Here is a 24,753-nt window from a genome sequence, read left to right on the forward strand (position 1 = left end):
ACTATTAATGAAATTATATTTAAAAAAGATGTTCACAACATTAAGACATAGAATTCTTCAAAGTTTTAGAATTTAGGATTCAGAATTTAGAACATTATAAAGATAACTATTAAAATGATCAATCAATTTTTTAACAATAGATACTTATTTTAAGACATTATGTAAGGTTGCATCATTTTTCTTTATAAAGGATCAAATAAGATCTTAATTAGGAATTAATAAAATATTACTTTATTAAATACCTTATATAAAATATATAGAAAAAATTATTATAAAAAGACTAAATTTTTTTTTGATTGATGTGATCTATAAAAATCAAAGGACTTTCCTATTTCTAAGATTTATTTTGAATGATATTCTAATAATTCTAAAAAAACCAAATGGATCAAAATCTCAATACAACCTCTTTTTTTTTACTTAAAATTAATTTTTTTAATAAATATTTTTTAATTATTAATAAATAATTTTTAAATTAAAATATCTGTAAAATTATTATTTTAATAAAAAATATTTAAAAATATATAAATAGTGATTTAAAAATAGTAATTGAACTAAAATAATTTTTTTCATTGATATTCCATAGAGCTTAAACTAATAGGTTATGTGTCAATATATAGATGTTTCTACCATATTTGTTAAGAAAAAAGAAGCCAATTTAAATAATCTTATTTATATTATAAAACAATTTAGCCTAGCTTTGGAACTTTGAGAATTGGTCAAAAACAAATAGCATGTTGGAAAAACAAGAAATTTGTGCAATAGCTTTGAACTAATGATTTAAGATGGGCCTAGGTATTACCTATTGACCTAATAAAACTTCTAAGTATTTCTTAAAAGTTATTTTTTTATACTTACAATGTGGATTAGTTTTTAGTTGATAAATTAAAATACAAATTTGACTACTTGTGCTCCTTCAAATATAATGCAATTAGTTAAGATATCATTATCAATAGTATTTTAATATCATTCTTATAATTCTTCTTGGCTCTTTAAAATTATTCTTTAAAAAAAATTAAAAATTAAAATAATGGTGAAAAATTTTATTTTCTATTCTCAAACATCTATTAATTATTTTTTTAGAAATTTAAATGATAAATATTACACTTAGTTCAAATTATCTAAACTACCAAAATTTGAGATTTTTGAAATTCTTTTTTACAATAAGTTTTATATCTTAATTAAAAAAAGGTCCAAATTGACAATTAAAAAAATAGATAGAAAAATATTTAAAAGTACCATGAATGGATCTTAAAAAAAATTAAAAAATAAAAATATTAAACTATTTGTTTAGTAAAATTGGTAAATTAGATTTTAATAAAATATATAATTTTAACAAAACAAATGATTTGAATCTTAAACACAAAATAAAGCAATATATTGTTTGGATTCTTTGGAATAATGGTGTGATTTTGAACCCATGGGAAAGCTAAGATTTGTTGAGTATTGACATTGAGTACTCATTATATAATTATTACACATCAAAATCTATTATATATAGACTTTGTAACTCCAAAAAAGCTTAGAGAATTTAGAGTTAGGAAACATTATTTATTTATATAATTTATTTTGATTATAAAAAATAAAGAATTAAAAAAGTTTTTTAAAAAAAAACAAGCTATATTTTTAGTTACTACACCATCCAAATTAGAAAAGTCTTAGCAACATATGGTCATTATTATAAACAATATACTTATAGATTAATTTAATTTAAATAAAAATAATAATTCTTAAATAGTAATAAAAAATAATGTGACTTCTATATTAAAAAATCAATTTATAATGACTTGGTTAAGTACAACAAATTTATATGAAAAAAAATATGCAAAAGATAGATAAATATCTAAATAAATAGAATAACTACAAAAATTGACATAGACTCTAAATAGCTAAAAATATAATAAAAGAAGATAAAACCAAAAAAAAAAAAAAAAATTAAGAATATTGCAATGTAGTTTGATTATTCATAACAACTTAAAAGAATAATATAATTTGATTATTTTTAATACTATAAGTTTCTTACTACTTTGTTTTTACTTACATAAATCAAAGCATTAGACATGATTTATTTAATATATATATATGTATATATATATATATATATATATATATATATATATATTTAAATAAAAAATATGATTTATATATTTATTTAATATCTTATAAAAATTCAGTTAATCAATGGATTAGATTTTTTATATTATGTTTGTAATAAGTGTAAGTAGTCGAGTGTTTTTTGATTCAAAATTTCTTTTGGTATAGAATATGACATTGTTTAGTAGAAGCAATATTTATGCTAATCACTCTAAAAAAAGAAAAAAAAGAAAATCAATTCATTAAAGCTTCTTAATTATTTTGGTAATAAAATTTAAGTTAGATGCTACAATATTAATTGAATGCTTCTAATCTTATAAGATGTCCATTAAAAAAGACTTTCTTTGATAATAAAGCCATTTGCATTAGTGATAAAACCAATTGTGATTCTAGGTTTATCTTTCTTTAAACCTTTAATTTAATGTTGAACACTATTTTTGTCATGTACCATGCAATGAAATAGTCTAATTTTATGCATTTTGTATATATTTTAGATTTTATATTTTGTTACTATTGCTTGAGGTATATACATCTCAAGTTTAATGATTCTACTATTAACAAAACTACTTTCACTATAAGACTTCACTACTTTATATTTGTATTGACTTTAGAACTTTGAAGCTAATTATTGGAAAATTTAACGGCCTTATTAATACTTAATTCAAAGAAAAAAAATTCGATTTCTTTTTATCAAATCATCTAACAAAACTACTAAGTGAGCTTGATATTGAAGCACCCAATTTGCAAAGGAAGTGTCTTATTTGTAAAATATAATTATGTCAATGTCTTTACTTGCAAGTTTGGCATGTTCTATATTTTATTTCTTTATTTTTATTTCGAATATTCCTAATTATATCATTAAATATAAGTTTAGAAAAAAATAAATTATTATTTTATTTATTTGATTAATTCTTTTTGCAAGGTTTCAAGAAAATGATCATTTGGGCTTACATAGTTATAATTGCTTCTTATTGATTAAATTTCTTATAGAAGAGTGTGGCATTGCTAGAAACTTAACCAAAGAAATGTGTTAGTTAATATGTATAAAGAGAGAAGAGAGAAATAGAAAGAATAAGAGAGAGGATTGATAAGAGAAGTGAACTACTAAAATGAAGAGGTCTAGTAGTGGAGAGAAGTGTATTTGGAAGAAGTGATGAAGTTATTAAGAGGGAGGGGAAAAGTTATTTAAAGAGAAAGGAAGAAATTGTGCATTGAGAGGGAGGAGAGAAGTCACACTCTTATATCTATTAACCTCCTATAATTAATACTTATCTTTGTAATAAATTATATTAATGAACAAAGATATTTTTTATACATATTAATATCTATTTTTAAATTTTTAATGTAAGACTACTCTAAAACTAATTATTTATAGAATGCTATAAATTTAAATGGTTTATTTTAATTCACAATCTTTTAATTATATACCTACAATAAATAAAAGAAAAATATATATATTAAAAAAAAATCCAAATAAACAAATTAGATATATTTAGATAATATATACAAAATACTTAAATAAAATTGGCTATTTCTAATAATAACTTAAATTTTTTCATTACTTTTGGACTTTTGACCAAATTATAACAAACCATAATATCAAAGAAAACAACATGGAATCCCAATTTCTAATTATTTTTGTTTGCATATAACATTTACATGTTCTTAATATTTCTAATATTGCTTTAGAATTACGGCAAACTATCAACTTAGATTAAGGTTGGATGTTGTATATACATCAAAAGAATGAATATATATATATATATATATACATACATACATACACACTTTTGCACCAAAAATAAGATGTTGATTTTTTCACACTTAGAATATAATTTCTGTTACAATTTTTTTATTAAAAAGTAATCAAGAATATAAACTATCCAATCTAATTATGGATTATATTCTTTTAATTAAAATAAATGTACAATAGAATTACATTATTCTATTCTTATAGAAAAATGTTTCCTAAAAATTTACATATTGGAATCCTATCCATATTCTCTTATTTGATTTATTTTGCAATGTCTAAAGTGAAAAGGCAAAAACCCATGTCAACTCATGGTTTCATGGTTTCATGGTGTCATGGTTTACGTGGTTTGGCCTCACCTCGCTCGCCTACTCACTCGTCTTCTTCCTCGAACTAGAACGAGAACGACGACGACGGCGGAGGAGGTGGAGGCAAACAAACTGACGAGCAGAAGCCGTTTAAGACAGGGGCAACGCATTCCAGGGAATCGGAATCGGAAGTGGAGCCGAGGAGGGGATGAGATGTGAATTTAACCCCACCCACCAGGTATCACTGTGACAACCAACTATTATCTGGAAAAAGATATAGACATCAAAATAAAAAAAAGAAAACAAACAAACATGCAAACATACAAACAATTAGGAATGGGATCATGAAGGAATGAAGGAACGAAAGAAAGGAACATGAAGAATGAGGTGATGCAGAACAAGGGGCAGAGGAGGACACCAAGGTCGCATCTTTGCACATACTGCACACTGCCTACCACTGCAACCTGCCCATGTCCCTTGCGAGAGACATCATCGTCACTTACTCACCCACTCCCTACAACTCCCCTACAACTCCAGCGGCGCGCAATAGCAGTTGCCAGCCTTGCAGCACCGCATCTCCACCAGGAGCACATCCTCTCCGGTGCATGCTACCCACATGATGCTCCTATCCCGCCCTTTTTTTCTCTTTCTTTTCCTGGAAACGCAAGGGATTCGTTGCCGCGCGCGCGAGGTCCCGACACTACAAATGCTGCATTGGGAGATGCCGACGGGTTGGGGGGCGGTGGATGGGAAGGCGAGGTCGAGGATGTGGGGTTAACGAGGGGTGTTTGGGGAGGGAAGAAGAGCCTGGGGATTGCACCTCCACGCAACTGCCAATCTAGTTCAGAGCCCTGGCGGCACCATGGCGCTCAAGATGTACGATGCGTGTTCCATGGCTCAACTGAGCATTCGGTTGCGGCGAGTGAGGAAGACGAAGCAGTGGGAGCTCTTCCAGCGGATTATGCTTGTCATTGTTATGGTTGTCTGGGTTACGACAGTGATGACTTCCGTGTACTACCGTCTCACTACAGGTAACGTTGGGAAAGCACAACAAGTCACTGACTGCATTTGAGAGGAGAATTCGAGGCTAGTGAGGGAGTAGAGAAAGTGCGCATTCATGTCATTTCCTGTTCGTTCTCACGCCGCGACTTGTACCCGTTGTTAAAACCGATTATCAGATACTTGTCAACAATGCAACTTTGTTGAGACCTCAGAGAAAATCACCTTACTGAGGGAAGGATTCGAGTTACTTTATCGAGCTCGGTGTAGTCGATCTTATCGTTGGTCATCTGCCTTGGCTCCGCTGCTGATAAATTGCTCTTTGGGAATGCTTTGTGATGTCATTCAGTCCTAGTAACTACCCATGTTTACCGATTATCTGCTCTGGGTTTAGATATCAGAAGTTTTTGAGTATGAGAAGCCGAACGTCTATGCATCTGTTGGTTTCTCAGCAATAACTTGCTTACTATTGTGGTGTTAATGTAGATTGATACCAGCATTCGGGTAGCAGCATTTTAGTCTTTGTCGCATTTTCTTTTCCCCCGGGAATTCCGTCGTTCATCTCACTTCGGTGTCTAATCTTAAGCTACTGTGTCACGTGAAGGTGAATAGCTTTTGACGCTGTCATTGGCCGCGCAGATTCTGAAATTGGTACCAGCTTCTCCACCTCGTCTATTCCAACCGGTTCACTTCTTCACGGGAGGAAACTTGCATCACGGTAATCAATTGATGTTTGGACAACGTTGAAGAATGTACTGTAATCAGATGTGTACCTGTGAAGTCTCACCCCCAGACATTTTTGAGAATTTAGGTTACGGGATTACCCCAGAATCGACTCACCAGTTTGCTTGCAGGATGCAACGATGATGTGTCTGCGTGAATGACCTAGACATGAATCGTACTCCATGCAATCGCCGGCATCTCGAGGGCTTTCGCTCGCTTGATTCACATTCGTCTGTTGTTGATTCCCATTGATCGAACGGTTTCTCATTGGTTCGGAAGCAGCCGATGCCACACAACGAGAAAAAGCCGTGGTTGTTGACTGCAGCCCTCTTCCCCATCTACGCCAACGAGTTCATGAAATGAAAGCTGCATTTATGGCGTGAAAAAAGCTAGAGAGGCTCCAGGGCTTTGCAACGAAGTTTAGCACAAACTCATAGCACATTCTCGCTAGTATGTTTTCTTTTTTTGTCGATCCGGCGATTTCATCGTAGTAGCTAAGTATTGTGGAGGATAGAAAGCATTGTAGCACTGTTGTACGATATGTGCTTCTTCTGCTAATCAAGCCAGGCACAAACCATTCTTTGTACGAGTAGAACCGGGTATTGAAATGCTCGGCCGATGTATCTCGTCATCACCAACGTGGCTTAGAAATTGCCGATAAGCATCTTTTCGCTTTTCAAGCTCATTAGCATCTAACTGCTGGTAGTGAGTCGAGGTTACAATTCTCTCTTCAAATTAATTGTCTTCACTTTCATTACCACATTAACATTTATCAATTGCGACGAGTAGTTGCGATGCATAAATGGTTGTGTTTGAACTACTCACCACAGCAATTCAACAAACACTGTGCAATACCCACAGATATATGTATATAACATTCATAATCAAAATCGAGTAGCTCCATCGTCGTAGGATACATGTCTTCCCAAACGACAAGGAGCAGCGTCTTCATCGTACACCCCACAGCATGTCCACCTTTGTTTCCAATTTTTACTTCCCGTATTTGGTCGTTCATTCTTGGTATTCCATTTATAGACAATAACTCCACTTGAATCAGCCCACTCTCCGTCTATTCCTTGATGTGGAGGCGCGTAGGTATACAAACCTGGATCTCCTGATGCCCAGCACAAGAGAACCACAGAGTGATCACAATGCACTGCAAAATGTTTTGCAAGCCGCAGCAGAAAGCCGCTCCACTCTTCTACAGTCAGCATCAATTAGGCATGTCCATTTTAGAAACTGAGTTGTATCAATTCGAGGTGTAGTTTTTACATCAACGCACTGAAGTATCGTAGGGGGAAGCAAAAATAGCAGCAGTGATTGCGACAATCTTATTTATTGTTGAAGTGGAGGACAATACGCTTGTTTCAACCGATGGAAATGGTAACAGTACTTGACGTGTGGGCTACTTGACGGTGAAAACATGAATGTTAGCCTCCACAATCTGCCCGAGGAGAAACAGCATTGATCAATTCTCCTAAGTCACTATCCTCTATTGAACGAGGGACCTGTGCTTTCGTCATACTTGAAAGCTTAAAAAAGAGCATTACACGTACAAAAGAAATCTTTCGTAAAGAGAAGCTTAGAGTAGGATACTGACCCGTCATGTGGCCGTGGTATTTGCAAACAATCGGACTATTGTCCTCATCTTGATAGGTCATCCCACACCGAAGACAAACCTTCGGTTGCTCCTTCACCGTATCCGAATGCCCGTTTTCTTGAGATCCAAAAGCCCTAACATCGATCTGCTCACTACCAGTACACCCTCTCCTCCAAGCACCACCTCTTCCTCGCCGACTCACTCGCACACAACCTCCAGCTTCAATGCTCCTTAAACGAGAACTCAGATCGAACCTCACACTAAAATTTTCATTTATCTCAATTCCGTACAAAATTAAACAGCTCTCCACAGTCCGCTGACAGCTGAATCCACGCAACCTAAAAGCAGCGCCTAATTGGCCGCACACACTCTCTTTAGCCACAAAAACCATACCGCAGTCAATGCAACCTCCTCAGACGAATCCGAATTCGAAAACGCCGCTTCCAGATTACTTTAGAGAACCGGAAACCGCAGCAAACTGAGCAATTCAACGAAGCAAAGCTTCAGATCTCGGAAGGTTGAGCAATTGTAGTAGCGAGTGCACAAGTGCAGAGGCCCCGTGACTCTGCCGTGATCCCCCAGCGCGGCAACGGGACCCCCTCCGAGTCGAAGAGCGCGGTGTTGGGTCTCGAACGTTTCCCTGCTGGGGACGAAACGTCCCTTTCGAATGGATCACCGTGTCCCCTATCGTCAACTCAGCATATATATATATATATATATATAATTTATTTATTATTTATTTTTGGTTTAGTGAAAAAGTAATGAGTATTTGATTTACACTCTAAATATTCTTTTGAAATTTTCTGCCTGCATGTAAGTAAGATATCAAGCCAAAACATAGTCTATTGTCTTGCACTATCAATAGGTTGATTGTTTATTGAAAGGAGTAAGATTATCTAAGTGTATAAGAGAACTTATTATATTACATGAGATCTCAACATTGGGATTGCAAGCAAACAAAAGTTTGAAATGGAATTTTTCTAATGTAAATGAATGTATGTATCTAAACGTGAAATTACCAAGTAAGGAGACATATTCATTGCATTGACAAAAGCCCACATTTGAGAGGATATAACAATGTTAAAGGATTTAGAGTGCAAATAAGTGGAAGTATTTGGTAACCTTGCCCTCAAATATTAAGCCTAAAAGGATAAAATTAATGCATTTCATTTCTTTTGTGAGAACTATTAAAGCCATTTGAAATGACAAAAATACTATGATAATTGACTAACATTAGCGTGCAAGAATTAGATTTTATTAGATTTTATGCTCTTACAATATATAGAATAAAATGAATAAAATATGATTCATACAAAGGAAGTCTCTCCAAGGATTAATTGCTTGGACCTATTTGCAAAGTCCTTGAAATTTCTTACAAAACATTCTGCTGAAAAAAGCACTTAACTGCTGTCCCTGCATGATATACTGGAACAAAAACTAACCCCAATGTACCTCTAAACTGAGATCAACATCGTCTGTGGTACTCAGAACAGGAATATAACTCAAACCATTTCTACTACTGCAGATGTGGAGTACGAATAAATCTATATAACGCAAAGTAAGAATCACCTAAAAACTGGGCAACCTGATACTTGATTACGGAAGATTGGATCTTCGTAAACCGCGAGCTATATGTTATGCTTTTGTGGAGATGATTCTTCAACCTTCTGTAGCTATGTCATTCCACTAAAGAAGCGAAATATACCATGTCACATTGAAAATAGATAAGTTCTTGCCATTCTACCTAAGTACCATAATTGTCCTGAAACAAACACTTCAGGCTGACATAAGATTTTCAAAACCATCAAATATGCTGATCATTTGACACAGAAACGTTATCCATGAAACGTTGCAATTATAAAAATCATCTCTAGTAGCTACGAACAGCCGACCACTACAAGTGGAAAGTGAAGGTCTGCATATCATCTGTTAATGGGGAGGAGAACCACCCTTAGTAGTTTCTGTACACTCCATGCACCTTATCTAATGTTTGCGATTGCTGAAGCTAATATTCAGTGTAATCAGAATTACCTAGCAGATCAGAGAGCAAAAACGAACGAAAGGTCTAAGATTGCAGAATGGCGAATGTCCCCCCTAGTAACCTGCAGAGGAAGCCGTTGCAGGAGATATTAGAACAGCTGCGAACTACAGATTTAGCACTAAGGAGGTGGCACTCATAGCGTTATAGATGAACACTCCTTGAATTGGTGTGAATTGCCCCGTCAACAACTGCAAAGACACAAGAATAGTTAAGGATATTGTTGAATAGAGCATTGAAAGAAAAGCAATGAAATGAAAAAGAAAAAGAAAAACATTGTCAAAAGCAACATAAAGCAGAAGTCGACAAATTAATCTTCATGATCGACACAAATTGAGGAATAAAGGAGCATTAATACCTTAATGCATTCTTGAGAAGCAATTCCCCCCACAATTGATGCCACACAGTGCATTTCGCCTGCTCCAAACCGACATACTTCGCTAATTATGTCTTCAGGAAGACTTGCTCCACCTCCCCCCATGTCATTTAATAGACCTACCGCTAACGCCTTCAACCTTGATACATCCTCCTCCATCTCCCTGAATGGACAGAACCGTTGGTATTTCGAGACACAATACTATGTACCTAAAATTCTACTCCATTTTGTTTCAGGATGGAAGGAATAGATACAAACCAAATCCTAAGAAATGTAGACTGGTTCACTATATATTAATAAAAGCTGCAAAGAAACTACTTATTTCCTCAGTCAGTAATCTAATATGTGATGTACATAAAATTCCGTCAAATATTGAGCCACCTCTGAAGTTTCAAAAAAAAGGAGGCAAATAAGACCCAAATCTAACATGAAGAGTCCAGCCATTGATCCATTGCATGAGATAGAAAGATCAAGGAAATTCTATCTCTCTTAGTAGTTGTAGCACATACCGGTCAAAGACACCCGGAAATCTATTGTAAGTTGCAGAAAAGTGGTCTACTGCCCGAAGCAGCACATACAAAGCTGGATGACTGTAAAAGAATCGAACATAAATACATTTAAAACCTCTCAACATATCATTTAAAATAACTATCTGCAAAGAGCAGAAACCTAATAGAGTCGTAAAGAAAATGGGGAATTTGGATGTAATACTCTTGCATTACACTTTGAAATTGCACACTAAGAATACTAAGTAAGAGATAAGGATGATCGGAACAGTCTCTTTACCTGCTTTCTTCAACGGCAAGAAGTCTCTGAAGCTCAGGCCCTGACCGGGGACTAAACTCTTCACCCAACCTCTTACATCTCAATACCTGCATAAGCTTTAACGATGTTAAGAGCTGCCTGAAGAGACTTGAAACGGTCAAGACACTGTCGGGTATTCATTAGAAATTGTCGAAGTAGCAAGGTACTCCCTGACCTACTACACAGGCAACATAGAAAAGGCAAGTACCAACATTCATACCTTTAAATTACGAGCATTCTTGCAAAACAGTTTTAATGTACTTCTAGGTATAGGAGAAGATTCCCGGCCAATTCGCTTCAATATGCGAGCCACATGTCCTTCCATAGCTATTAAATCAGCCTCTGCTCGTGCTTGATATATCATTTGCAACTTAATATAGTAGCTGCGATAGAAGTCAAGACTACAAGTTCAGGTGGCATATTCATTTACTAGAATAAATTGATTCCTTCCAAAATGGGACCGCAAGCAATTATCCAAATCTACCACTGATCTTTAAAACATATTTGACTTATGACGGGAAAGCGCGACAATCATAAACTTTAATTGAGATGATGACATCTTACTCTGTAAAGGAATGCATGTCTGGAATTGCACCATCCAATGGAGGATCTCCTTGACCCTCATTGGCCATGAATAGCTGCAAGTAGCTTAAACACTATAGATAAGAGAAGATAATAACATTCACGAAAGCACAAATTTAAACAGGGAAATAGTAAAGAGGAGCAAATATGGGAAATTAGGAAAAGCAGAAATTTTCCACCTAAATGGTAGAATCACAAAACTAAAACTTTGGGTGCATAAAAGAGGCTTCAATAAATTGTAGAATAGCAACCTCATCGTATCAGATAATCAACTCAGATAGGGACCAGCTTCAACAAACCTTGAGAGCAGCAACCATGACCCAGAAGTCAGAAGATGACGCATCAACATCCGCTGCTTTGTCATCCAGAACAGCATGTAATTGCGAATCTGGCACATACCAAGAATTGAAGAGCCATTACAAATCGGCATTCAGAAATTCGTAAACCAGAACTGAAACACAGAGCTAGACTGACCAATCAGAAATGGAAGCTAGAAGGTTTATGACTTCAAAATTCAAATGTTTCTCTGAGGACTTGAAACCTTATAGCTCACCTGATAAGAACCTGAATAAAAAAGTATTATAGAAAAGAGAAAAAAGAGAGTAAGTGATGAAATGAAACGAAAATGGAAGAATAGCATTTACCCTTACCAATACAATCATTCAGAAACATAGAACTTACTAATTTGGGGAGGAAACAACACAATGTATGCATTTTTCAAAGCTTCAGTATAATTGTCTTCTTCTTCTTCAACCCGCCTCCTTGCAGAGATTGCTTCCTAAATTTTTTTAAGAATACAACGAAAAGTCCTTCAGAAACAGAGATAGTGACTAACGTAACAATCAACAGAGCTGGATAAGCAATTATAATATGAACTTTTGTCTCTCCAAAAAATTTAACAACTATCAAATTCCATGCCTTTTTCAAGATAAAATGTGCCGTATGGGTACCTTGAACAATCTAACATTTGGTGGTAACTTGCCATCGTGTGCTTTTTTCCATTCTTCTGAAATTTTTATCAGGAGTACTGCAAATGGAATATGTTTGTGCAAGTTATTATCTGGGGTATCAATGTCGAATTCATTAACGTAGCTGCACAACACAGAAATACGAGGAGGAATAAGACAAGCTATATCCAGAGAAGCAAGCTAAGCCGCAAAATATCTATCAGATCTTAAGAAACCACAATAATGCTTTGTCACCTCTAGATCCACGCAATCAAATTCTACTACTTGGCTAATTAAGATGACACCTAGGGGTACAGAGAATGTATCAGCCGGTATACGTGTTATACAAGGAAATCATTCACACATCACTTCGAGCAATGCAGCAAAAAACTGTTTCATGCTGAAACAACTCAGTATTTCTGACAATATTGGACCTTTGAAGTTCAGGCCAAGGTTTATGAAGCCGAAGATCCTCCACTTTGCTGTCTGGTTTTGACTCAATTACATCATGCTCCTGTACAGGCGGGAAACGAAGTTACATTATAACACTGCAAAGACCAGACATTTCCAACATGGATATATCAAGTTTTGTCACATCGCAAGCACATTGCGCACGGCCTCGGACTTTAAAGTAAAGCTCCAATCATATATCATCCAAACACCCTTAATAAAAAAAATACTATGAAGTGACAAGAATTGAGGTGATCAATGACCCAAATAAGGAAGAGTGCGAGATCAACTGAGAGAGTCATCGCCTGATGCACGTACCCCAATAGATAATCGAACAAGTCCCGCCAAGCCATAGGAGCGAGCAATTACAAGCATAACCTTTTGCTGACGACATATTTCCTCCAACTTCAGTAAAGCCGCCTCGGTCATCTAGCCAAAACCAAACCCAGTGACTAAAGGTAAAGAAAATGATAGGAATGAAGGTAGCTTTGAATTTTTCTGAAACTAGAATTAGTTCATGTCTAAATAAACCTGAGCACAAGATGTATAATAGTAGAAAATAGGTTTGAAATTACCATGTCTACATGTAATCAAGAAAAAGACACAAAAATGTACTTTAAGCTCATCTATTTGTATAAGTGACAAGGCAAGGTTTGGCAAAGGCTACTCCGTATCAGAGCTACCGGAACAATGAGCGTTCTGTGATTGCCAAGCACGAAACGGCACGTCGTAAAGAAATCGCGTGTTAGCACGATAACTGTATCATTTACCTGCGTTGCGATAACAAGAGTAAACTGTGCGAAGAATGCCGGGTTAGATTCCAACAAAGCTTCTGGCGACTCTTCAACGAACTTGGCGCCGACTGATTCATTCAGCTCCTGAAGCAATGCACATACACTCTTTGCCTTGGATTGTCCCAGATTTTCCCATTCAACTGCAAAAATACATCCCCAAACATCCGTAAGGTTGACACAGTCCATTGGAGGGGAAAAAAAAAAAAAAAAAAAAAAAAAAAAAACTACCTACAGTCAAAGTAATCATATGAAGAAGGGCAGTGTTCAAAACTCAGTCTTTAGTTCATCAACGAGCATGGAAAATGGGAGTACACGAAACATTTTCGGACCTTATCGACCTACAAAGAAGAATCCAGGAAAATGGGCAGGTCAAACGAAGCTCACCCAGGAAATTATTGCCCAAATCCGATTCAGTGACTTTGGATGCATCCACAACAGTGAAAGAGCCTATCCCTCCTAGGACTAAATTCTTCAAAGCTTCCGAGCCAGAAGGACCACAATTGAGAACACAAACGCGTGCTCGTTCTAACGCAGTCTGACCATGCTCCCCCCATATTCTGCACATGTCGACAACACATTGCCTCTTAATTACACTTAAAAGTGGTCCGAAAACAGAGATTGTTCTCCGCAGTGGTGGATCTCAAGACCATGCTACGGACGACACTTCATAAATCAAAACGACAATATCATCCACACCAATCAGCGATAATCAATCCAACACCAGTTCGAGTACTCTTAACCTAGAATTGGAACTCACCAAAAACAATGACATTACAGATCAAATTCATGTCAAACTAAGGATTACAACCTACTTCAAACCATGGGTGAACCAGCTACATTAAGGGTCACAAGTGCGGCAGCCTGCCGAACCACGGCAAAATAGAGACTCACCTGAGCTGACGATCGTACTTGTGGTTGCGCTGCGCCATGGCTGCAACTCCAGCCAAACTCCGAACTAGACCAATGCCGCACCTCAAAAACAAAAAAAAAAAAAAAAAAAAAAAAAAAAAACTCTCCCTCCGAAATCCAATCGATCAGTCACAACTCCCCCCTACACCGAATCCATTTAGCAGTGTCATCACCCCAAGCGTACAATCCACAAACAAGTCACCGATACTCCGACTCCAGGATTAAAACCTACTTGGCAACAAACTCACATTGCAGAAACAGGAACCATGTCGGGACATTACCAATAGAGCCAGAAAAAATGGGAATAAATTCACATCATCTTGAGTCTCAATCAATCGGCTCCGGAATAGCGCGCGCACACAAACACACACACACGGACGCACACATTCAAACACCGATCGAATTGAAATGGGCTGCCATCGCGCATTCTCGACCACGCTCGCCTTCGGACAGAGACTTGGAGCTCCCCACACCGATGGATGGATGATATTGTGTTTCGTCATTGTTTCATTCGTCGCGCTTCACTTGGATGATATGGGTCCTTGTTCACACTCGTGATGAGAACTCGCTTGGCAATATATGGGAGGAACCAGGTACGAAGCTTCGGAAGTGGGTCAAGGAGTTTTTATTTTTATTTTTTAATAAGAAGTATTTTTACAAATTTCATCTTTCTATTATCATATCTCTTCCCTTTAAAAACTAAATAGATAAAGAGTTGATGTGCTTTTGGTAGTAAAGTGAGTTTAGATTTCAATGATTTGAATTGTTATTCTTTAAATCCATAAACATGTTTGATTTTTGATAGGTGCATGCATTTGTAACATATTTCTTAATTGTGATCTTGATAATTAAAATTTTTAATCAACTATTCTGAAATATTTTGATACATTTTATAATGCCACAAAAAAATAAGATTTAAATATTTTTTATATTTTTTAAAATTCTATTTCTATTGTCAAATCTACAAGATATTTTGGTTTTCTAACTACAACACAAAGCAATATCCAAATTTCAAAAGAAAGAAAATTTAATTCTAATTTTTTATACTTTATTATCAAAGAAGACAATAACATAAAATATGAATTACTACTCTTATAAAATAATCATGTTTCTAAAAAACTTTTAAGAAATGTTTATGATCATAGTCAATGAGGCAATTTTAGCCAAGGTAGCCAATTATTCACCACCTACTGTTTTTTTAATTTTTAAAATATTTCTGAATCGTCTCTTTTTAAACTTAAAATCAACTCAAAAAGTAATGATAATTCACTTTTGATAGTAACTTCTTAAAAAATAATCAAAATAATCTTAAATTTTTATGAGTTCTTAACCTATTATGTCCAAGGTCCAATGTCTTGTTGCAAATTTTTCACTTAGTCTCACTTTGATGTCCTTTTCTTCTTCCTAAACAACAAGAAAAGATTTTGACCTTCACATGTGGTTGTGCATATTTGCTTGTACTTAAATATAAATGTATGTGTATATATTATATCTACTACAAAACACATTTAAATAATCTCGCAAAATAAAAAAATATCTGTTTTAATATTTTTTTTCTTTTGAATATATTAATCTGATCTTTCCAAGCACAATTCCACAACTGTAAATTTGCTTATAATATTATTTATTGGGATATTTCCTTTTATCTTATTATTTTTCAATGATTTCAGTTCGTAAAAATGTTAATTTGAACACAAGGAAAGTAATTCGATTTAAATGATCCCTCAATCAATGAAAGCTACATTGTATTCAATATTGATCATGTCAATGTATCACTGAATTATTGCATTAATTGAATAACATCCAACAAAAAAAAAAATTTCTCAAACACTTGCCTCTCTAACAAATATTGTTATACCACAATTTACCTTAATACAATGTCAAAGTATTTATTTAAATTAAACAATGGTGTTTCTAATTTACAATTTTCTCCTAAATTTGTTCCTTTCTTTTTCAGATTTTAATCCACACTTTTGTGTTTGCAATATTTTCATGGTTTTCCATTACTCTCACCTACACTTCACATCAATTTATTGAATTCATATGTATAGATATATATAAATCCTACATTTACCTCTTTAATAAAGTGAGCATTTGTAGGAATTGCTCTTTCCACACATTTGTCAACGACTCAGCAGTTCAATTTCTTCAATCTTATCCCTGGACAAGCCTACATGTGCTGGTACCACCATTTAGGAAACTATCTAATGCAATGGACAAGTCCATAACCTGCATACAAGGAAGATGTCATTCATGTTGCCTACACAGGTGTATAACCCTCACATATGGGCCATAAATCAGATAACAAAATAATCTTTTGCTGTTGAAAAATCGACATATGATACTTTGGAATACAGAAGAATTCTGATTAGCTGTAAAAGTCATGTGAAAGTAATATGTCTAGGGCTTGCCAAGACGACACACTCGTAAATACGAAGTTCGTCGTCTTCAGATAACAATCCAATAATGCCAATGCAGTCGGCATCCATTCTCTTACAACTTGGACTTGGCTACGGATCGGTCTGACTTTTGAAGCTTGCGCATCAACCCTTCTTGAGAAGCTGACATAACAAGCTGCAAGATATTTGAACAAAACAGTTAAGAACTATAAGATGCTTGCTAGAACTCCCTTAAATTTGGCCGTACTGTGAAGCCCCCCAACAATCTTGCAAATCAGCAGATTAGTAAGAGCAGGAACATGAACAACCACAAATTCGTACCTCTCCGTTTTGATTAAAAAAGTGTCCATATACTGATCCTCGACCGTTGCTTGCACGTGGACTTGATTGCTGTATCGTCATTCCAATCCCATCAAGATCTAGTGCGCGTAATCGTGATGTAAAATCAAATGTGACCTACTCCATCATATTCTAGCATTACCGAAACCTTCAGACACACATAGCAGCTGCAAAGACACCATAGAGTGCAAAAATTGACCTAGCCTTATTCAAGGATACCTGCTGTAAAGATTAAACACCCTATATGACGATGATTTATGGTACTTATGTGGGGTACTACAACATAACATTTACAAGATTATACATCATTGCAACAAATTCAATAGGGATTATTATTTGAATGCCCTACAACATCAAGGGGAAATGAGCGGAAACATACCACAAAGAGCAGCCATTCATCAGCTCTGAATGGCTTGTGAAACCACATGCTGCAACAGAACCAAATTGACTGAGCTAATGCCCATACAACGAAAATGAAGCGGAATACGTGAATTTTACATATCTAACGTCAACAAAACACTAGTTGGCAAACAATTGAACGTATACAGACTTGAAGGATGAATGCAGCAGATACGATAAGACGTACGAGTGATCCAAACTAAGTAGCTGAATTGGTACTGTCCGATGAGGCCGCTTTGCTGTAGCTAAAAAAGTCCAATCAGATGCATACACAGCTGCACACCTGAAAATGACAGTTCAATTGATTAATTTACTCAATTATAATTAAAACAGAATAAATTTAGACGTACAGTAATCATGCTGAACGTCCTAACATTATAAAGATGCAATTTATCAATCCGTTTTTAAACAGTGAAAAAGCGTTTGCATTTCTGAAATGCCACAAAGTACCACTGGTAACTACCAAATTCGATCGGGTACTAAATCACAGCTATAGATTCTTTAGTTAAATGAGCTCTCAATGAAATAAATAAATAAATAAATGAAAGGTAAAATAATGTGTTGCAATTTTATTCTTTTCATGAAGCACGCAATTCGTTACTAGTTACACTATTACGTCTAGAGTTAGATAGAATACCGGTGAAGAGCAGGATCGTCAGTTAATTTGCCTTTTGATTTCATCCACACGCTCTGCCTGCACCACTTGACGTCAAAATTAGTACACACGGAGAAAGACATACTATGTAAAAACTAACCATGTAAAAGTACTCAAATTAATGCTTGCGCCTCCCAACAAGGAAGTGGATTAAGAGTTGAATTACCATGGTGGTAGCGCTTCTTTAGATACTTCGTCAATAGGATCAACTTCCTTCACATCCAGAGGACTACTTTTGGTTGGCTTACCACCAGCCCATTTCTCTCTCTTCTTCCTGAAACAACACGTCATGACCATTCACATTCGGTGCATGGCTTTCCCTCACTCACTTTAGCAAACAAGAATCAATTTTCTGCTTTTTGTGGCAAAGATAACCTCTATAACATAGCCGTTTATACCCATGCCTCTTACACTAACACAAGCTCTATGATTTTGGTGGCTTTGAGCACTGCCATGAAATTCCGCACATTACTATTTGAATCTGTATCTTTGACAAAGTCAATAAAATTCCGTCGACATAATGAGATAAGGATAGAAGAAAAATATGCTTACAAAGGAATTCGAGGATCAGAAAAGTATCTTTTCCGTAATTCATCCTGGGATAACAGCTGAAAATCCAGAAAAATTATCCACGAATGTCTCATTGATTTGAGAGAAAGAATTAAGCAGCAATACACTTGGGAAAAAGCTAGCACATAAACTCAGCAAGATGAAGTAGATGCAAAATAAAAAACAACAAAGATCAACCAAAAATATAGAACTTACCTGGTCTGGAGTAGGAACATTTGGCATCGATTCTTGATGTTCAAAACCTTCCATGGATCTCTATAAGAAAGCACACCAAAAGAACCATCATAAAGAAAAGTACTGTTAAAGCTCCTTGCAGATACCTGAGGAATTTTGCCAGTCTGATTTTCAAATAATCCTTAGAAAGCTTGGTCATCATAACATTCGACTAATAAGAATTTGTACAGCTGAAGGAGATGTACTGACCTGAAAAGAGGCATACATTGTAAAGATTACTCTGCCTTTTTGTATTGCAGAAACCTGTCTGGTTGCAAAAGTGTGACCATTGCGCGTCCTCTCTACCTTGTAGATGATTGGCACTGCATTTATAACACAAACTTTAAATGTACAGCCAAGTATTACACATGGCACTACTTACACTGAACCAGGCAGGAAAGTACCAAGCAAACAATGATGCTGCTTGAGAAACATGTCCACGCAACGCTCGTATACAAATAATCATTTACAAAATCTTTAGAAAAAAATATATAATCTCTGAATTAAGACTAATTTAGTAAAATTGACCAGAGCATGCTTCCAGCAATTGCTGCACATGTGTGCGTAGAAAAATGAATCGTACTCCGTTCATCTCCAGTAAGGAGAAAGTACGCATGAAGGCTGTGGACTAGTAGTGCAGGATCCACGGATTTGCTAGCAGCTGCTAAAGCCTGCAACTTGCACTATATAGTAAGTCTTCTCACATACACGTGTATAATTCTCTACACGTTCATTGAAATGGAACCAATTACAATACTGAACAACCCCTGCAACATTCCACATCAAGAGTAAAACCAAGATATTTATTACTCTAAGGGTACATATCTTACCTGGCCTAAGAGCTGCCCGCCATAGACATTCCCACCAAAAGAGGGGTAGTCAGGCTTCGTGTATCCTTTATACAAATCAACCTGAATTCATCAAAGCATCATCAGAAAACGATGACCGTAGAGCTTCTGTTTAGAAAAAAATATCATACAGCTAACTAATGAATCCCTCTTCTCATCGCCATTAAATATTTTCATAATGTCTATACCTCTCACCTCTAAAGTCTCCAACTCTAGTATGCGCTCAAGAAGAGCAACTTCACTTTCATCTGGTTGTTGTGCCCATATAGATACACTAGATAGCAGATGCGCATTTTCATTACGAAGAACAAAGCAGATAACCTGCAATGAACTCCAGAACATAATGATTCAGGAAAACTAAAGGTGAAACATTGAACAGACACAGCAATGATTTAATGAGGCAGATTCACTGTAGAAGAAATAACTCAATACAAGAGACAGTAATATCAAACTAGAATTGCTACCAGACATGCAAAAGGATCTAGCTAAATGAACAAAACCATCATAGTTAAGCTTGAGCCGGCAAAAGTCAATCTGTACTCAAGACAAAAGTAAATTCAAATAATATCAACCCTTGTGACACTGATTGAACGCTGGTGAGCTCAAAAAGACCACTTGAAATCTGAATCATGTAATATAGATATGCTAAATGCCAGTACACATCCTATAACAAAACCATTAAGGACAGCATCTAACCTCGGAAATAGCCGTTACATCGGACTTATTGAGATTCTTAATTAGTTCAGCAGAAGCTGCCAAAGACGACACGAATCAGGGGTCTTCCATTTCATGTTAGAATGTTGCACACACCTACACAAATGCTAACCGCTCATGTATCTGCTGAACGTTTTATTTTCAGTTGTCACCATACGCTGAGGATAATCGCAAAAAGCACTTGAAAAGGCTATTACTCATTTTTATGGACACACTTAAAAGAGGTTCACAAAGTTTGTGCAAATCATGGGATAAGATATACTGACCTCCAAAGAAAGAAAGGAGATAACTTACCATATCCGAAATAATCTCCTGACTTCAAAAGTCCCAAAGTATGACTTCCCATAGAGTTCGGAATCGAAACTTCTACCTGCCAATGAAAATAACTTATGAGAAAAGAACAATGATTCGTGTAAAAGAAGACGGGTCAAAGTACACATGCATGCAAAAACTACAGAAAAGACCTCTGAATAGTTCCTTCTACTAATCCATTACCCCTCTCCCATCGCGAGCAGGTGTCTCTGAATGATGCCTAGAATGAAATTCAATATGCTAAAAACTCACAAAATAGTTAGTTAATCAGAAGCTTAAATTTTGTGTACCTCTCCTTTCCAAAGGAAGTACAATCCATCTTCAGGTGTACCTTCTCGCAAAAGCACCTCCCCTTTCCCTAAATGACAGAGGATCATTTTAGAATGAGTGTGAACTACACCAACCAACTCGGATAATAATATAGTTCAGTTCTCGTTCTTACCAAATTGAAGTGGCTCCACTACTTCTGCGATCTTCTGGATTGATGTTCCAGGTAGCTGCTGCAATAATGGTATCGAACCCAAAAAATTCGTCACTGCACCACATTCAAGTTAAATTGGATGTGAAATTACTGCAGACTGCACTGGATCTCAGTTTGGGGAAGATTGAATCGAAAACATGAAGTGGATCCCATGTAGATGTAGTACACTCAACGATTTCGAGTTGTTCCCATGATCCATGGCCTACGATGCGCCCATGATATCGATCTTATAATACACTGCATCCTATACTACAGTCATGACCACAACTAGCTCGACCTCGCTCATAATCAAAACTGTTTAAACTTATTCAAGAGCTAAAATGCAATATTTAAATCAACAAGCTAGGAAAAGCATCTGCAGTTCAGAGGCAAATGAATATCTCAATAATTTAACGTTGCAAAACACGACCTAATTACTTTCAACGTACAGAATCTAACCATCTCATATGATAAAACCAAAAAGACGGACTTCAGCAAAATATCCAGGGCAATGACACAGGAAAGTGGACAATGCTGTTCATACAAATTAAAAAACAAAATTGGAGGCTCTGACCACACTTGAGACATAGAAGTATAATCGCTACCTTCCACTGGAGAAACCACAATCCGCTTCCCCGTCCAACTTTCTGTCCGCGCTTCCGCCATCGATGGGTTCGTCCTATCTGAGAATCTATCCCCAAACATCGCTTCTATGTGAACAATTCAGAAAAAAGAAAGACTCACACTATCATCTCTGAGCCCTAACAGCACCAATTCTATGCCACACCATCTGGTTATAGTAACTACTCTAATGCTCGAACTAGAAGCTTCACACACAATGTCAATGAAAATTCGTCACAATCTGCCCTATAACTCACCTGAATACTAGTTAATTACTCTTAAGTAAACTCATTACCTAATCAATCTTTCTTGAAAAGACTGCACAACTCTTACAAATCCCGTGCAAACGATCCCCTAACTATCGCTCCAACTTCTGCCACTTAATTCTCTAAAACATCAAACAACCCCCCACAAACACCACCTCCACAGCCACAACGGAGCAACTCGGCTCCAAGCTAAATCCTTACGCAACACTCAACACTAAACTTCCCTCCTACACTAAGCTACTCAGGGCCCTCACCTCACTCATCTTCAGCTGCACTTGTCTCTTTTCTTCAACCACCCTCAACAAACCTTAAAATTAGACATTCAAAACCACCAGATAAAATGAAAACAGACTTGTACTGGAGGCGTGGACTAATCTGAGCTTGAAATCGAGGTGACAATCTGTGCTTCTTCCAGTTCTTCTCACAGTTGCTCCAGTTGTTTCTATTATTAGCATTTTATCATTGTTGCTGCTACTTTACATCGAGATTGGACTCCGTAACTCAATTGGCATAAGGATGATTGATGTCAGCGATGAAGCAAAAATAGCGCTGCAGCAGTTTTTGTTTTGTTATTATTCCTATTGTCATTTTGCTCTTCCTTTTTCTGTCCCTTTGCTCCGTCGTCGTCGTCCGTCTCCGTGTTTCGTTGAGTTCACGCCGGACGTCAATGAACGAGAAATACGTCGGGTTTCTTCCGTCCGCGTGTATATAGCAGAGAGGAACGTTCTGACCGCCTTCGTCCGTTCCAACCAGGAAGGGCGTTTGTTCTACTTAAACCGCGGCTCTTCATAAGCATTAGTAGGATTTAGAAAGTGTTCGTAAACGTGTATGTATGTATGTATGTATGTATCTTTCGTGACTCGTATTCTACTTATTCCTGTAGCTATATAAGTGTTTATGCGTAACAAAGTCATTTGCATTATAGAAGTTCAGATTAATAGTTGAGTGACATATTATCAAATAAGATTATAATTAATCCCAATCGATGTTTTTCATTTTATGGCTGATTGTTCTGAAAAGTCATGCAACATCAGGAATGTGTGTTGCTTGTTTCACATGACAATGTGTATATGTATATTAAATTTATTATTGATTGGTGCATGTTGTGTTTTATCCTTATTTTGTTAAAGTATATATATCTAGAGATAATTTGGAGACTATTAAATCAATCCATGTAAAACTTAAATTGACCCACCTTTGCTCTGAGTGTCATACATTCCTCACCAATCCCTCAATTTCACATCTCTAGAATTTGCACATCTCTAAAAGTTAAAAATCAACTAAAAAAAATCAAGAATAAAAATTATTTGAAAAAAAGAAAAAAAAAAAGAAATTTCTTTTTATGCATTTTTTGGTTAATAGAAATAAAATAGTAGTTAAGGAGGTTACATCAAAATAAAGAAATGAATAGGACTTCAGTATATTTCTCACAAAAGTAAAACAATATTTTACTCATACCTACTGAAGATAGAAATAATAATAACTCAAAGAATAATAGTTTTTTTCACTATACATATATATATATATATATATATATATATATAATAAAAAATTCTTCCAAATATATAAGAAAAATGTTTCAAATATGTTCCAGAAAGGTTCACACCTAAAAATAATATTATTTTTACAAACTTTAACCTTGAAATATTAAGTAACAATCTGTAACAAAAGATCAAAAGCAAAACTAAAAATGAATACCTAGAATATTTAAAAATGAAAATAAAATAAAAACGTGTAAAAATTATATTTTCAACAAGAAGAATATAATAAAAATAAAAAATTAAATAAATCAAGAAAAGAATTAAAATCTCAAAACTATAAGAAAAGTTCCACAACGACACAGAAAAAGCACAGAATGCAAGAAGGCAGAAGGAAGAACGCGGAAAGAGAAAGAAGGAAAGGGAAAAGGAAGAAAGAAGAGAAAGAAAGGCAGGGAAGTATGAATAGTGCGGACAGAGAAAGAAGGGAAGGGGAATGGAAGAATGCGAGAAGAGAAAGAAGGGCAGAGAAGAAGGAAGACCGCGGAAAGAGGACGAAGAGAAGAGGAAAGGGGGAATGCGAGAAGAGAAAGAAGGGCAGGGAAGAAGGAAGACCGCGGAAAGAGGACGAAGAGAAGAGGAAAGGGGGAATGCGAGAAGAGAAAGAAGGGCAGGGAAGAAGGAAGACCGCGGAAAGAGGACGAAGAGAAGAGGAAAGGGGGAATGCGAGAAGAGAAAGAAGGGCAGGGAAGAAGGAAGACCGCGGAAAGAGGACGAAGAGAAGAGGAAAGGGGGAATGCGAGAAGAGAAAGAAGGGCAGGGAAGAAGGAAGACCGCGGAAAGAGGACGAAGAGAAGAGGAAAGGGGGAATGCGAGAAGAGAAAGAAGGGCAGGGAAGAAGGAAGACCGCGGAAAGAGGACGAAGAGAAGAGGAAAGGGGGAATGCGAGAAGAGAAAGAAGGGCAGGGAAGAAGGAAGATCGCAGAAAGAGAAATAAGGAATTGGAAAGAGCAGAGTGCTTTGCTTCCGTTCGTCCGGTGTCGGCACGGTCCTCCCCCGCACCCACAAAGTCACCCACCCTGCTTTCGTCGTCGTGTGGCGCTGTGAG

At 36.0% G+C, this 24,753-nt stretch overlaps 3 protein-coding genes and 1 long non-coding RNA gene across 33 annotated transcripts; 1 reads left to right on the forward strand and 3 right to left on the reverse strand.

Annotated features, from left to right (window-relative positions):
* Positions 1 to 4,881: 4,881 nt before the first annotated feature.
* Positions 4,882 to 6,556, forward strand: LOC112291051 (uncharacterized). Its single transcript, XR_002972331.3, has 3 exons — positions 4,882 to 5,180; positions 5,788 to 5,866; positions 6,003 to 6,556. It is a non-coding gene; the product is annotated as an uncharacterized LOC112291051 (long non-coding RNA).
* A 104-nt stretch (positions 6,557 to 6,660) lies between these two features.
* On the reverse strand, positions 6,661 to 8,086 carry LOC112291050 (uncharacterized). 4 transcript variants are annotated; one of them, XR_012218851.2, is made up of 3 exons: positions 7,472 to 8,086; positions 7,232 to 7,315; positions 6,661 to 6,985 (listed from the first exon to the last, which is right to left on the reverse strand). XR_012218851.2 is itself a non-coding variant. In XM_024537993.3 (2 exons), the coding sequence occupies exons 1-2, from the start codon at positions 7,860 to 7,862 to the stop codon at positions 6,756 to 6,758; spliced, it is 621 nt and encodes a 206-aa protein (XP_024393761.1). In that variant the 5' UTR covers positions 7,863 to 8,021; the 3' UTR covers positions 6,661 to 6,755. The 4 variants fall into 4 exon arrangements, 2 of the variants coding, with proteins under 2 accessions (XP_024393761.1, XP_024393760.1); XR_016506259.1 differs by having other exon boundaries at positions 7,144 to 7,315; positions 7,472 to 8,005; XM_024537993.3 differs by lacking the exon at positions 7,232 to 7,315 and having other exon boundaries at positions 7,472 to 8,021.
* Positions 8,087 to 9,306: 1,220 nt separating this feature from the next.
* On the reverse strand, positions 9,307 to 14,788 carry LOC112290994 (NEDD8-activating enzyme E1 regulatory subunit AXR1). Its single transcript, XM_024537900.3, has 15 exons — positions 14,653 to 14,788; positions 14,354 to 14,417; positions 13,847 to 14,019; positions 13,439 to 13,602; positions 12,987 to 13,097; positions 12,653 to 12,732; positions 12,222 to 12,363; positions 11,953 to 12,049; positions 11,571 to 11,659; positions 11,254 to 11,327; positions 10,910 to 11,072; positions 10,672 to 10,757; positions 10,395 to 10,475; positions 9,868 to 10,048; positions 9,307 to 9,700 (listed from the first exon to the last, which is right to left on the reverse strand). Exons 2-15 carry the CDS (start codon positions 14,389 to 14,391, stop codon positions 9,617 to 9,619), a joined length of 1,563 nt encoding a protein of 520 aa, XP_024393668.1. The 5' UTR covers positions 14,392 to 14,417; positions 14,653 to 14,788; the 3' UTR covers positions 9,307 to 9,616.
* A 1,597-nt stretch (positions 14,789 to 16,385) lies between these two features.
* On the reverse strand, positions 16,386 to 22,742 carry LOC112291894 (acyl-CoA hydrolase 2). Of its 27 annotated transcripts, none has more exons than XR_016506262.1 (19): positions 22,520 to 22,742; positions 21,886 to 21,971; positions 21,263 to 21,355; positions 21,111 to 21,178; positions 20,803 to 20,878; positions 20,491 to 20,546; positions 19,990 to 20,115; positions 19,777 to 19,857; positions 19,530 to 19,617; positions 19,157 to 19,269; positions 18,929 to 18,988; positions 18,716 to 18,771; positions 18,330 to 18,437; positions 18,146 to 18,202; positions 17,696 to 17,791; positions 17,489 to 17,537; positions 17,092 to 17,160; positions 16,783 to 16,945; positions 16,386 to 16,600 (listed from the first exon to the last, which is right to left on the reverse strand). XR_016506262.1 is itself a non-coding variant. In XM_090255680.1 (18 exons), the coding sequence occupies exons 2-18, from the start codon at positions 21,944 to 21,946 to the stop codon at positions 16,865 to 16,867; spliced, it is 1,338 nt and encodes a 445-aa protein (XP_090111806.1). In that variant the 5' UTR covers positions 21,947 to 21,971; positions 22,520 to 22,742; the 3' UTR covers positions 16,645 to 16,864. The 27 variants fall into 27 exon arrangements, 24 of the variants coding, with proteins under 24 accessions (XP_090111806.1, XP_073394793.1, XP_090111805.1 ...); XR_012218909.2 differs by having other exon boundaries at positions 17,092 to 17,226; positions 19,530 to 19,629; positions 21,886 to 21,963; positions 22,520 to 22,714; XR_016506261.1 differs by having other exon boundaries at positions 22,159 to 22,541.
* Between the last annotated feature and the right edge of the window lie 2,011 nt (positions 22,743 to 24,753).

This window comes from Physcomitrium patens, chromosome 14 (assembly GCF_059467195.1).
Source record: "Physcomitrium patens ecotype Gransden chromosome 14, ASM5946719v1, whole genome shotgun sequence".
In the NCBI taxonomy this organism is placed as follows: Eukaryota; Viridiplantae; Streptophyta; class Bryopsida; order Funariales; family Funariaceae; genus Physcomitrium; species Physcomitrium patens.

What these genes read in the sequence shown, in the direction of transcription:
- LOC112291050 (XM_024537992.3), bottom strand. Translation starts at nt 7,862, where the DNA reads ATGGTTTTTGTGGCTAAAGAGAGTGTGTGCGGCCAATTAGGCGCTGCT. An exon ending in ATACCACGGCCACATGACGG is followed by an intron (nt 7,073 to 7,471) that starts GTCAGTATCCTA and finishes TGCTGACTGTAG; the next exon opens with AAGAGTGGAGCGGCTTTCTG.
- LOC112290994 (XM_024537900.3), bottom strand. Translation starts at nt 14,391, where the DNA reads ATGGCGCAGCGCAACCACAAGTACGATCGTCAGCTCAG. An exon ending in CTTGCCGTTGAAGAAAGCAG is followed by an intron (nt 10,476 to 10,671) that starts GTAAAGAGACTG and finishes ATTCTTTTACAG; the next exon opens with TCATCCAGCTTTGTATGTGC. An exon ending in TTTCCGGGTGTCTTTGACCG is followed by an intron (nt 10,049 to 10,394) that starts GTATGTGCTACA and finishes CTGTCCATTCAG; the next exon opens with GGAGATGGAGGAGGATGTAT.
- LOC112291894 (XM_073538687.2), bottom strand. Translation starts at nt 22,622, where the DNA reads ATGCTAATAATAGAAACAACTGGAGCAACTGTGAGAAGAACTGGAAGA. An exon ending in CAATGTATGCCTCTTTTCAG is followed by an intron (nt 18,989 to 19,156) that starts GTCAGTACATCT and finishes GCTTTCTTATAG; the next exon opens with AGATCCATGGAAGGTTTTGA. An exon ending in CTACTTAGTTTGGATCACTC is followed by an intron (nt 17,538 to 17,695) that starts GTACGTCTTATC and finishes GTTCTGTTGCAG; the next exon opens with CATGTGGTTTCACAAGCCAT.